This window comes from Bubalus kerabau, chromosome 1 (assembly GCF_029407905.1).
Source record: "Bubalus kerabau isolate K-KA32 ecotype Philippines breed swamp buffalo chromosome 1, PCC_UOA_SB_1v2, whole genome shotgun sequence".
NCBI classification, from domain to species: Eukaryota; Metazoa; Chordata; class Mammalia; order Artiodactyla; family Bovidae; genus Bubalus; species Bubalus kerabau.
Genome location: NC_073624.1, coordinates 152,458,416 through 152,472,462, shown reverse-complemented (window position 1 = coordinate 152,472,462; position 14,047 = coordinate 152,458,416). Strand labels below are relative to the sequence as shown.

General features: G+C 41.2%; 2 protein-coding genes across 2 annotated transcripts in view; both read left to right on the top strand.

The window, feature by feature from the left end:
* Window positions 1-10,310, top strand: part of CFAP70 (cilia and flagella associated protein 70) — a 76,426-nt gene extending 66,116 nt beyond the window's left edge. Inside the window, exons 27-29 of the mRNA XM_055535595.1 lie at window positions 4,110-4,211; window positions 8,682-8,729; window positions 10,025-10,310. Coding sequence (XP_055391570.1) covers window positions 4,110-4,211; window positions 8,682-8,729; window positions 10,025-10,105 — 231 coding nt within the window. The 3' untranslated portion in view covers window positions 10,106-10,310. The remainder of the gene's footprint in view (window positions 1-4,109; window positions 4,212-8,681; window positions 8,730-10,024) is intronic.
* Window positions 10,311-11,650: 1,340 nt separating this feature from the next.
* MRPS16 (mitochondrial ribosomal protein S16) lies at window positions 11,651-13,516 on the top strand. Its single transcript, XM_055535837.1, has 3 exons — window positions 11,651-11,863; window positions 12,529-12,789; window positions 13,274-13,516. The coding sequence occupies exons 1-3, from the start codon at window positions 11,851-11,853 to the stop codon at window positions 13,405-13,407; spliced, it is 408 nt and encodes a 135-aa protein (XP_055391812.1). The 5' UTR covers window positions 11,651-11,850; the 3' UTR covers window positions 13,408-13,516.
* The last annotated feature ends 531 nt before the right edge of the window (window positions 13,517-14,047 follow it).

The window sequence follows — 14,047 nt, the reverse complement described above, 5'->3', positions numbered from 1 at the left end:
TTAATATTTTCTTTTTTTTTTATTTACATCGTTAAGCTTTCCTTCTCAATCAGCTCTTTCCATGTACTTTCCTCCTTCTTCAACAACAACAACAACAACCTCCCTGGCTGTTACCCTTAACCAAAAGAGTGTTTATGTGCCTTGACTCCTATCCATCATTGCTGTTTTATTTTTTAAATCATAAAAGTAAAATATGATCATTATAGAAAATATAGATGAGACACAATATGAAGAAAACATGAAAGTATTCTTAATCCCACCACTGATGATAACCAATGATGTTAACATTTGAATGCATTTTCCTCCAGTCTTTTTTGGTACATATATGGTGCTAGTGGTAGAGAAACTGCCTGCCAGTGCAGGAGACGTAAGAGACACAGGTTTGATCCCTGGGTTGGGAAGATCCCCTGGAGGAGGGCATGGCAATGCACTCCACTATTCTTGCTTGGAGAATCCCATGGACAGAGGAGCCTGGTGGGCTATAGTCCATGGGGTCGCAAATAGTTGGACGTGACTGAAGTGACTTAGCATGGAAGTAATTTTAATGTATAAGATTGTAAATAATATATTTGCTGCTTTGTAATCTTTTTTCTACTTGACAATATAGAACTGGTTCTTTCTCACATCATCAAATAGTCTAAAACATGAATTTTGATAACTGTGTAGTAGTCCCTGGTTTGGATGAATAAGTAAGATTACCATGTAATTTATCATATAAACCTGGACACTTTTAAGAATGTAAAGGGCAATATTAATAATTACACTGGGATATAGCCAACTGAGACATGTGATCACTTATATAGAAGCCGTATGCCGTCTGTTCCACCTTCCCAGAAAGGATGTAAAACAACTGTTGGTGTGAAAAACCAAACAGCACTTTTGAAAGTACAAGAAACCAGCTATATAAACTAGTCAGCATAAATCATGCTTCTGTTTGTTTTAAGTAGCATAAAAATATTTTTATCGATATAGAAATTCAGAAAAACTTGTGTTAAGCCCTACTGCTAAGATGTCCAAGTAATCTCTGCCCCCAATGAGTGTTTCAGTCATAGTTATACTGTATCTATGTGTGGGTATATCACAATTTACTTGACCAGCCACTTAGTATTGGACTTGTCATTAGTTTCTACAATTATTATAAATAAAGCAGGAATAAACATTCTTAGACATAAATCTCTGTGCTTAATTGTTATTTCCTTAGGATATATTCATAGAGAATGTATAAAAATGTTAGTATTTATACTGTCAACTCATGTTCTAGAAAGGCTATATACTGATTTTTACTCTGCCAGGTATGAGAATCCATTTTACTGTTAACTTCATCAACAGTGGGCATTATCATTTGCCAATTTGATATGTATCTTTTTTTCTTGGCTGTGCTGCACAGATTGTAGGATCTTAATTCCCTGACCAGGGATTAAACCTGGGCCCTTAGCAGTGACAGCATGGAGTCCTAACCACTGGACCACTGGGGAATCCCAATATGTATCTTAATTTACATTTTCATCACTAAAGAAGTTGAAATCATGTGATACAAGTATTTCTTTACTTGTGAATTATATGTTCATTTCCTAGGTTGCATTTACCCTTCACTTCCTTGAAATTAGATGTATAACCCTAACACTTGGCTGAAACTTCTCTGACAAGGACCACATATAACTACCTAATTGCCAAATGCAATAGACTCTTAGATGAATACTCTGTGACACTTAACCTGTTGACTGCTAACCTCTTGAAGCCCTCTCCTCCATTGACTTCCACAAGGGTGTCCTTCTCAGCCATTTTGCTGACTCCTGGTCTTTTACCCACCGTAATTGTTGGGTCCTCCTGGGTTCTATAGCCAGCTCTTCTTCTGTCACCCTATTTCTTCTTACTTCTAAGAAATATCATCCACCCCAGTGGGCTTAACTACCGCTTGTGCCCCAGTGAATTCTAAAGTTTCAGTTCCTAACACTTTCATGTTCTGCCCCTTATGTCAAACAGCTCCCTTTGGTGGTCCCCTAGACACCTCATAATGTACATATCCAAAGTATAACCTAACTTGTCTCTGAAGGATTCTCTCTTTCCTTAAGCCTGTAAGTTCCCCTTTATTCCCTGTCTTAGTGAATGGGACTAAATGAACTCTGTCAACCAAGCCGGAAACTTACAAGCTCTCCTAGTCTACTTCCATTACTTCCAATTAGGCATCGAATATCCTATTAATTTTGTCTCCTAAACGTCTCTCGAGTCTGTTCTCTCCTCTCATCCTACTTTTGCTGCTTGAATTCAAGCTTTATCCCCTTTACTTGCTAGGCTGGCCTCCTGTCCTCCCTCAATTCATCTGCTGTGTTGTTATCAAAGTGGTCTTTAAAATATGCAGATACCTATTACTTCCCTATTTAAACCCTTCAATACTACTCCTTGTTTCAGAATAATAATCAGATTTTTTTTTTGAATGATCTGGTCTCTCCCGAACTCTTTCAGTGTTATCACTTCCTCTGTTCTCTTTCTCTCTCACCTTATTTCTCTCTCCCCCACCCATCTCTTCTCCAGCCACACAGGTTTATTAAGAGTTTCCTGAGCATGCCATTCTCTCCGAAGCCTCCATGCTTCTGTATATGAAATTCCTCTTACCTGGAATACCTTGAAATATAGCTAACAAACTCTTATTTATTCGTCGAGATTGACTTCAGCAATGTTTCTTCTCTGAAGCCATCCTTTACTCTCAGGAAGAACTATTCCTATGTCCCTCCACTAAATTATACACACATACATGTATATGTGTGTGTGTGTGTGCTTGTTTTGTTTCAAAACTCTTCATGTGTTTGAGTTTTCATTTTGTCTTAATTTTTTATATATTTGTCATTAAAGGGCAAAGGTTGTATTTTTTTCTTTTGTATTTGAGGACAAAGGTTGTATTTTTTTCTTTTGTTCAAATTATCTAGCATACTGCCTGGCACAGAGTAAAGCCTTGGCAAGTATAGGTTGATTAAATAATTAATATCTCCAAGACATTTAAAGTGTGGGAAAATGTATGGGCATTTTTGAAAGGCCATTGTTCATATTGTCTTGGGCCTAGAAACCCATTATCATCTTTTATAAAACAGGAAAATGAACAGCAGTTTTACTAGGGAGAGAGAAGTATTTTAATCCTTTCCTTAGGTGGCCTTTTGGAAGATTTTACAAAGCAAACTCACCATATTAGGAGCAACAATGATATCCATGTGCCCAGAGCTCAGGGAGCACCCTAGAATCTCTGAATATTTTATAGATTGCTCAGGATTGTGCTATCAGTAACTAATGTTAGGGGAAAGAGGAGCTTTCTGACCAATAGTAATTTGACAGACTAATAGGACTTTGACTTAAGAAAGGGATACATGATGTAAATAAAACAACTACAGATGTATCTGACATCCCATTGTGTACAGGGAAATCACTGAATGATGCATATATGATAGTGAATACTTTTGGTTTTTCCAACCCTGGCACCTGAAGCCCCATGGGGCATGGAAGCCATGACGGGCCTGCTGTAGAGAGAGGGAAGAAAAGGTGTATAAATTGAGAGCCCAGCAGACAGGGCTCCAGATTCGCCTACCTGATTTTTTTTTTCAGTAGTATTTTTTTCTGCGAGTTCCTTATTTACTTACTTACTTATTTTTGGCCACATGTGGTCTTAGCGGCAGCATGTGGAATCTTTGTTGTGGCATGTGGGATCTTTGCAGCACATGGGCTCTTCCTCGTGGAAGCATGCTTCTCTCTAGTTGTGGTAAGAGGGCTCAGTTGTCTCATGGCATGTGGGATCTTAGTCCCCCAGCAGGAATCGAACCCACATCCCCTGCACTGAAAGGTGAATTCTTAACCAGTAGACCACCAGGGAAGTCCCCTGCCTGACTTTTTAATCAAAGCAGTTCTACTTTTAACTCGTTCATATATTGGAACACCATCACAAAAGATTTTGTTTGAACAATGATTTCTGTTGCTAAATTTTTTTTTAAGTTGAAAATTATTAGTATGGATCACACATACACCAGTTCTATTTGGACATAGCATTTTCAGCCAAACAGACTCTAGCTGGCTTAAGTGGAAATTACTCTGACTTAACAAATCACGTATCTTCTTTTCCTTTCAAGCTGGAGGAGCTCACAGAGGCTGAGGATGCTCTCTCCGAAGCCAATGCTTTGAACAACTACAATGCTGAAGTGTGGGCATATCTGGCTCTGGTCTGCCTGAAAGTGAGTGTTTATTATCATTACACAGTGTCCTTGGGCAGAGAGGTGAGGGGCCAAGTAAAGAAAGGGATAGTGGGAAGGCCATCAATTCATGATAGTTGAGGTTTGATGAGCTTAGATTTGGTCATTATATTGATGATGAAGGAGGGCCCATGTCTGGGAAGCTTCTCTTTAGAATGTGCCTGAAAATTATATGTTTAGGTGTGTTTGTCTGGAAAAGATGTTCTAAAAATAGAAGTAAGGCACTTGGATTTGGTGGTCTCAGGTGAGTGGTAAAGGGCATGGACTGGAATTGACCACCAGTGGGGGTTTCAGGTGGAGTGGGCTCCGTGCGACATTTTTGAGCTGCTCATCAGGCCCAACCCCAAGCCACAGAAACCAAGCCCAGCCCAATGTGTGCCCTTGCCCCAAGATCAAGGAGCATGTACAGATCAGGTCATGGTCTGGGGTTGTAGTTAGGAGATGTGCAAGGGTTATGCAGTGGGATGGCAGATTAGACTTGGGGAAGAGAGTTTCTCCTTCTGCCCTCCTTAGCACCCCTCTCATGTTTAGGACTTCAAGTCTGGGAATTGTATAGTCACTCCATTTATGCTCTGGATCTACCAAATGTAGTATATGGTCTATAAAAGCTATATAAAAATCCAGTGATTAAAAAAAAGGCAAAGTAGCCTATAAGGATATAGACATAAATGAATTACCAACAACAGGAACAACAGACATCTCTGATAGACTGAAGCTATTTTCCCCAAAAGTCCTATCATTTAAAACATGTACCCAAGGCTGTGAAGCATTCTTCTTTGTAATTGTCTCTGACATTTTTCTCTGAGAGCAGAATTCAGATAGATAATTTAGCTATTTAGAAAGATAGGTTAGATACTTACCTGAGTTCTTACCTCAGCTCTGCCAAACTAATCAGGAAAGGCATGGTGTTTATATTTTAAATGTATTTAGTTATATTTAATGACCTGAGTTCCTGTTTCATTAAAGTAGTTTTCATTTAAGGGAATTAAAAATGTGAGTGATATTGTATCAGAATGTAACAAGGTCAGATACCAGCAAAGGAGAATCTCTTATAGTGTTTCTGAATCATTCCTTCCTGTTGAACTGCTGGCTAAGGGTGGAAATTTGTGATAGCTGCTTTACCTGTAGGAAATAACCCTCTCATAATTAAAATAACTTGTTTCAATAACTTGCACATTAGCCTAAGATTCAAATTGGGAATGATGAGAGTGGCCCTTAATTTTTTGTTGGCCAACATAACACAGAACCAACAGGGGATATTGTGATTATAAGAGAAACTAACAAAATAAAAATGATTGAATTTTCTCTTTGGAGTAAATATCAGTATGAGGAATACCTGAGTTCTTACTCCAGCTCTGCCACAACTAGCTGTGGGATCCTGGACAATTTATTTAAACTTGCTGGGCCTCAGTTTCTTCATCTATAAGCTAAAATGCAAGATTTCAATACACTTTGCTCAGAAACTGATTCATAAAATATGGAAAAAATTAAGGATATGTAAGTACAGGAGACAGGGATCAAGACCATTCCCATGGAAAAGAAATGCAAAAAAAGGAAAATAGCTGTCTGAGGAGGCCTTACAAATAGCTGTGAAAAGAAGAAAAGCGAAAAGCAAAGGAGAAAAGGAAAGATATAAGCATCTGAATGCAGAGTTCCAAAGAATAGCAAAGAGATAAGAAAGCCTTCCTCAGCAATCAATGCAAAGAAATAGAGGAAAACAACAGAATGGGAAAGACTAGAGATCTCTTCAAGAGAATTAGAGATACCAAGGGAACATTTCATGCAAAGATGGGCTTGATAAAGGACAGAAATGGTATGGACCTAACAGAAGCAGAAGATATTAAGAAGAGGTGGCAAGAATACACAGAAGAACTGTACAAAAAAGATCTTCACGACCAAGATAATCACGATGGTGTGATCACTCATCTAGAGCCAGACATCCTGGAATGTGAAGTCAAGTGGGCCTTAGAAAGCATCACTATGAACAAAGCTACTGGAGGTGATGGAATTCCAGTGGAGCTATTTCAAATCTTGGAAGACGATGCTGTGAAAGTGCTGCAATATGCCAGCAAATTTGGAAAACTCAGTAGTGACCACAGGACTGAAAAAGGTCAGTTTTCATTCCAATCCCAAAGAAAGGCAATGCCAAAGAATGCTCAAACTACCACACAATTGCACTCATCTCACATGCTAGTAAAGTAATGCTCAAAATTCTCCAAGCCAGGCTTCACCAATACATCAACCGTGAACTTCCAGATGTTCAAGCTGGTTTTAGAAAAGGCAGAGGAACCAGAGATCAAATTGCCAACATCCGCTGGATCATAGAAAAAGCAACAGGGTTCCAGAAAAACATCTATTTCTGCTTTATTGACTATGCCAAAGCCTCTAACTGTTTGGATCACAACAAACTGGAAAATTCTGCAAGAGATGGGAATACCAGACCACCTGACCTGCCTCTTGAGAAACCTATATGCAGGTCAGGAAGCAACAGTTAGAACTGGACATGGAACAACAGACTGGTTCCAAATAGGAAAAGGAGTATGTCAAGGCTGTATATTGTCACCCTGCTTATTTAACTTATATGCAGAGTACATCATGAGAAACACTGGGCTGGAGGAAGCACAAGGTGAAATCAAGATTGCTGGGAGAAATATCAATAACTTCAGATATGCAGATGACACCACCCTTATGGCAGAAAGCAAAGAAAAACTAAAGAGCCTCTTGATGAACGTGAAAGAGGAGAGTGAAAAAGTTGGCTTAAAGCTCAACATTCAGAAAACTAAGACCATAGATCTGGTTCCATCACTTCATGGCAAATAGATGGGGAAACAGTGGAAGCCGTGTCAGACTTTATTTTCTGGGGCTCCAAAATCACTGCAGATGGTGATTGCAGCCATGAAATTAAAAGACGCTTACTCCTTGGAAGGAAAGTTACAACCAACCTAGACAGAATATTAAAAAGCAGAGACATTACTTTGCCAACAAAGGTCCATCTAGTCAAGGCTGTGGTTTTTCCAGTGGTCATGTATGGATGTGAGAGTTGGACTGTGAAGAAAGCTGAGGCCCGAAGAATTGATGGTTTTGAACTGTGGTGTTGGAGAAGACTCTTGAGAGTCCCTTGGACTGCAAGGAGATCCAACCAGTCCATCCTAAAGGAGATCAGTCCTGGGTGTTCATTGGAAGGACTGATGTTGAAGCTGAAACTCCAGTACTTTGGCTACCTGATGCAAAGAGCTGACTCATTTGAAAAGACCCTGATGTTGGGAAAGATTGAGGGCAGAAGAAGAAGGGGATGACAGAGGATGAGGTGGTTGGATGCATCACTGACTCAATGGACATGAGTTTGGGTAGGCTCCGGGAGTTGGTGTTGGACAAGGTGGCCGGGTGTGCTGCGGTTCATGGGGTTGCAAAGAGTTGGACACAACCGAGTGACTGAACTGAATTGAACTGACAATATACAGCCTTGACATATTCCTTTCCCAATCTGGAACCAGTCTGTTGTTCCATGTCCAGTTCTAACTGTTTCTTCTTGACCTGCATAAGATTTCTCAGGAGGCAGGTCAGGTGGTCTGGTATTCCCATCTCTTTCAGAATTTTCCATAGTTTGTTGTGATCCACACCGTCAAAGGTTTGGCATCATCAATAAAGCAGAAGTAGATGTTTTTCGAGAACTCTCTCTCATGCTTTTTCGATGATCCAACAGATGCTGAGTGAAGTCTATTAGTGAAGTCATATTATTCTCATTTAAGTCTTACATGAGTACTTCATACAAGAAATAACTAGGAGAAGTAGTGTTCTCCCTTCATATCCAGATCTACATGCAAGTAATGCCAGTATCTGCTTCTTCCAGTTCATTGAGATGGGATAAATTTTTGCAGTTCAAAACTTGGACTCTGGAGCCAGGCTGTATTAAAACCTGGCTCCCCCATTTACTAGCTTCATAACCCTGGCAAGTTATTTATCTTCTCTGTGCCAGACTTCTCTAACTGTAAACTGGGAATTATAAATAATAGTGGCATGTAAATAATATGCAATATAAATGTAAATAATAGTGGTATATATGAAAGTAAAGCACTTTAAAAGTGTAAGAGATTAAAACAATGTAAACTACAAAGCAAGTGCTGCTATGTGTGTTAACTAATATTAACAGAATAGCTTCAATACTGAGAGGAACAAATGACTTATGGTGCTTTCAGGGAAAAAAAAAAAAAAGGCCAAGTTGTCTTTCAGCTATTTGAAATGGAGGAGGAATATATATATATTTATTTATAAGTATATATTATATTTACTATCTGGTTTCCCACCACCTTTCATTTTCCTGCTTCCGCTCTTCATTCAGAGGTTCTTAAGAGGCTGTGGAGTCTGCTGCTTTAGGCAGCAGTGGCGGCAGTGTGCCTTCTCCTTTGGATGACTCTGCTATGTCATCATCACTAAATTGTGCTGTTTTTTCAGGCTGGACGGCAACTGGAAGCTGAGCAGGCCTACAAGTACACGATGAAGGTATGATGCAGATACCTTTGCTATTTGTAGTATACTGCTGTTGGGAATGCTAGGAGGAAGGTGCTGGCTTAATTCAGGACTTGACTTCACAGCATTTCATGATACGAAGATTTTTCTAGAGGACTTTCTTACCATCTTTGCCATAACCCACATATTACCATGGGAGATCTTTTTTTTAACCCTCCACGGGCCTCATTATCCTCACATACAAAATGAAGGTGTTCTTCTAGTCCAGCAGTCAGCAAATTTTTCTGTAAAGGGCAGAACAGGATTTGTGGGCCGCGTGGTCTCTCTGGTAGCTACCACACTGTGCCCTTGAGGTGCAAAAGCAGCTACAGGCAATGTGCAAACAAATGAGCACAGCTGTATTTCGAATAAAACTTTACTTACAAAAACAGGCAGCAGGCTGGATTTGGCTCATGAGCTATTGCTTATGAATCCCTGGTCTAGTCTATCAGTTATGATTGCAAATAATGTGACTTGGAAGCCAGTGGCTTAAACAAATTAGGAGTTTTATTTTTTCTCATCTAATGAAAAGTCCAGAACATACTGGTACCACAGCTCCACAGTGTTAACAGAAACCCAACCTCTTTCTTTCTCCTTCACCCGTCATAACATGAAGTTCCCAGCCCTCATAGTTGCAAGACAGCCATTGTACCTCAAGCTATCACATGCATATTTCAAGTATAGTAAAGATCAAAGCAGGCAAAGGACAAAAGGGCCGCACTAGCTATTTCACCTCCCTGTAAAGAGATGTGACTTTAGCTTATATTTCATTGATCACAACTGAAATTATTGCTAGCTGCAAGGGAAACTCTGTCGCTTTTTAGTTGCCTACATTGCTGCCCTGAAAAGAAATGAAGATTTTGTTAGTAAAAGAAGAGAGTGGATTTGTAGGCAACTAGATGTATCCATTACACATTGAGATTTTAAAATTAAATTCAAATCTAATGATTTTGATTCCTATGTATTTTATTCCTGTCTCTCACATGCCAAGAATATATTTGGGTATTAGGGTAAATTTTTTAAAAATAAACTTTTTTTTTTTACACACAAAAAAATGCACAAATTGTGAGCATTCATACCATGTAAATTTTTGTAAAGTGAACACTTCCATGTAACCAGCACATGTTCTGAGGACTTTTTAATGGAGTTACCATGAAACAGAGAATATAGGAAGAGCCAATTCCAACCTGAGGAACTATGTTCTTTAGCTGTGGCCCCACAAATAAGGAGTCTCCACATAGCTATGTCAGGGGTGACGTATGTGTTCTTCCCTTCTACCTCTTACACAGTTAAAATTGAAAGATGAGAATCTGCTTGCAGAGCTCCACATGGTTCAGGAGACGGTTGGCTTTGGAAATCCATCTTTCTGACATCCTTCTACCTGAAGAATTTTCTGTATGGGATGCTGAGCCCCTTTCTTTCCGAGAGAAATTAAACCCTGGATGTTTTACCAGAATAAAGACTGGGGATAAAGAAAGAAAGGATCATCAATATAACTGATACCCATTCATTTATTTCCATTGTTTTACTGAATGGCTATTGTTACTGGATGTTTCACTGTTTGACAGTTAACTGGATGGCAATAAAAAAAAAATCTAAATAAAAAACTCAGAACTCATCAGTTATGGTATGCTGAGATATACATAAGAATATAACTATTTGTGTGTGTGTGTATAAGTAAGGTATAGTATGTTCATTATTAGTTTCAGGTGAAAGCTTATCAGAATTACTCCTGTAGGAAGTCAACTGCTAAGATCTGTGACCAGGTTCACTTACTGGAACTTAGGAATTAAGGCATCATTTTCTAAGGTGGGTGGAAAGGAAGAATGCTGTGCTGGGTCACTGCATTAGGACAAAGAGCACATGAGTTGTGCCCAGATCTAACAGTGAACAGAAGGGCTGAATCTAGTGGTCTTTGCTTACAGTATCTTCATGGATGTAAATCACAAGGGCTCCATGAAGGATCCATTACTCTATAACAGATATAAAACTCCTCACAATTGAGGCTGTTATTCTAGGGCTAGAAATGACAAAGGAACCATACCTCACCCTTGTCCTCTTGGATCAGTGCACAGCAAAACCAAAGATAAAGGCTTCCTGTCTTTATTTTTTAAAGGAGGACACAGAGAATAAGAGGGACATGGAAAAACAGGAGGGGAAGTGAGAGGCACATTGGTAAACACAGGATAAAATCAACTCTACATTCATTTATAGTTCTTCTCTAGTCTCAGCCCTAATGCTACCTCTTTTATGAAGTCTTCCTGAGGAATTACTAGGTTCACCATCTCTTCTGCTCACCCCAGGACTGTGTACTGACCACCCCTAGGTACTCTGATGTAACCTCACCGTCTCTCCCCGCCGGCCCACAACCGCCCACCCCGCCACCTCCCGCCACGACTGTCAGCTGCCTAGGGGCAAGGACAGCCCTCTTTCATCTTTGCGTTCTCTGGCACTGCGCCTAGGCCCTAACTGGTGCTCGGAAAACATTTGCTGGAAGGATGGATGGTGGCCTTCTCTGCTGGTCTCAAAGCGGTAAAGAATCTGCCGCAATACGTAAGACCCGGGTTTGATTCCTGGGTCAGGAAGATCCCCTTGAGGAAGGAATGACAACCCACTCCAGTATTCTTGCCTGGGAAATCCCATGGACCCAGGAGCCTGGCGGGCTACGACGCATAGGGTCGCGCAAAGAGTCGGACATGGCTGAGTGAATAACACTTTCACTTCATCCCTTTCCGGGATTCTCCCAGTATTCTTCACTCGGACAGAGACCCACAGGGCAGTGAGGGCCGGAGATCCCACCGGGCTCGGCTCGCAGAGCATTCCCAAGTTGTACCGCTCCTTCTTCGTGGCAGTTAAGACACCTTAGAGCTCTCCGTGTTGTGTTACGGAAGTGCAGAGACGGGACCGGAAGAGGCGGGGCGAGTGGACCATTCGCTTCCGGTACCAAGGTGCCTGGGCTGGAGTGGCGGAGAGTAGAAGTCCGGGGTTCTTCAGCGTTGAGCCTTCTGGTGGGTTGTCCGCGCAGCCGGAGGCCGTAGAGCGGATTCGCTCCGGCTCCGGGAAGCTCCGAGGCGTCGCAACTGGCGCATAGGCCCCGGGGCCCGCCGGCTGCGCCATGGTCCAGCTCAGTGAGTGCTGGGGGCCTCGGGAGACCTTCCGGGCGGTCGTGGGGATAAGAGGGAGTGTGGACTGACTGGAGCTGCGCTCTCCTAGACGAGCTAGAGACAGTCCGACCTGAAACTGCACACGTTTGATTCTGCCCTCAGTGGTTTTCTTGTTCGCTTTTAAAGTTTTCGCTGAACTCCTATGAGATAAATGGTGTTCATTTTACAGATGAGGCAGCTGGGCTTCAGCTTGTTCCAGAGACAGTAAATAGCAGGCCTGTGTTGAGTGCGTTGGGTATAGCTGGAGTGTTTAAGAAGAGTTTCACAAAGAAAGGGTTTCTGAGTCAGACTGACAAGAATTGGTTGAAAGGAAGGACATTTTGGGTTTCCCTGGTGGCTCAGAGGTAAAGAATCTGCCAGCAGTGCAGGAGACCCGGGTTCTATTTCTAGATCGGGAAGATACCCTGGTGGAGGGCACAGGCAACCCACTCCAATAGTCTGCCTAGAGAATCCCATGGACAGAGGAGCCTGGCTGGCTGCAGTCCATAGGGTCGTACAGAGTTGGACACGACTAAAGCGACTAAGCAGCAGCAGCAAGGACATTTCAGTGGATGAAGGGGGTTGTCTCATTTCATTTTCTGCATTTTGTGCACTCGATTTTTGTGTCTTAACCATTTATTTGTCTACAGCTACTGTCCTTTGCAAGGCCTATCGTGGAGGCCACTTAACCATCCGCCTTGCGCTTGGTGGCTGTACCAACAGGCCTTTCTACCGCATCGTGGCTGCTCACAACAAGTGTCCCAGGGATGGCCGTTTCGTAGAGCAGCTGGGCTCCTATGATCCAATGCCCAACAGTCATGGGGAGAAACTCGTTGCTCTCAACCTGGACCGGATCCGGCATTGGATTGGCTGTGGAGCCCACCTGTCAAAGCCTGTGGAAAAGCTTCTGGGTAACTCAGCTACGCTTACCTCTTTGAGGGGATTTTAAATTGAAGTCATTTCCAAGATGATGAGAATTAAGAATGATTTTCACTATCTCCAGGCTAATCAGGACTGGAGGGAGAACTGAAATTGATCTAGTTGCCAGTTGAAATCTGGAGATTCCTTTTGTAGAGACTTCATGAGACCTTTTGGATGACTGAGATTTTATGCTAAAAAAAAAAATGGGAATGGTGTGTCTTGCATGACTGTCAGTTGATCATTTTTTCAAGTAAGGAAAATAGTGTTAAGAAGTAGACAACATCCATTGTGACCTTGCAGTAAATGGAAGGAAGGGAGCTGGGGGAAGAGGTAAAAACATTTTGGCAAGTGAGGAATTTGTTTTCAATCTTGGCTTGGATCAAATCTCCGCTAGACTTCAGTTCAGTGAGACTAAGTTCCCAGGTAAACATTAGTTTGTATTGTTATAATGAATGAAAATCCTGTTACTTTTAGGTCTTTCTGGCTTTTTCCCTCTGCACCCGATGGTGATCACAAATGCTGAGAGGCTGCGACGGAAACGGGCACGAGAAGTCCTCTTAGCAGCTCAGAAAACAGATACAGAGGCTACAGAAACAAAAGAGAACTGACTTCAGTGAACATAGCAGTGGAAACAAACTTGAAGTCCTCTTAAAATACTTGTGCAGAACACTTAGTTTTATTATATTTAGAGGTCAATAAATGGAATTTTTTAAGTCATCCATGATCATCTGGCCTGATCTGAACAGAGCCCAGGGAGAAGTTTGTTCTTGACCGACATAAAGCTGGTTATAGATACTAATTAATTCTTTCAGTCTTCTTCAGGGGAAAGACAGTGGCTGTGGGGTAGGTTGGACTCTAGGTCCCCTGGGCAACTTTATAGCCTACTACCTTCCAAGATTTCCCTGTTTCAAAGTCCCCAACCAGCATGTCTGTGTCCTCTCCAAGTATTTCCTTCTTTAATCATTTATGGTCATCCCACCAACTCAAGAATACAATTACTTCACTTGCTGTTTTTGTAATTGTAGATTTACATTGTCTTGTCAACACACAATTTCAAATTTACAAAGGTAGTTTGTTACATGCTTTTAGGCTCTAATAATCTACTTTTTTAAAAGAAAGAATAACTGGAAGAAAGTAAAGTACCTATGTACAACTTCCATGCAAGGTTATTTGTGAGAATTATAAGGTATCATGAAATTAGGTAGGATTGTCTCCAGTTTATCAGTGGGGAAGCTGAGGTTCAGAAGT

Coding starts and splice junctions, on each gene's coding strand:
- MRPS16 (XM_055535837.1), top strand. Junction 12,790..13,273: donor GCCTGTGGAAAAGCTTCTGG/GTAACTCAGCTA, acceptor TGTTACTTTTAG/GTCTTTCTGGCTTTTTCCCT.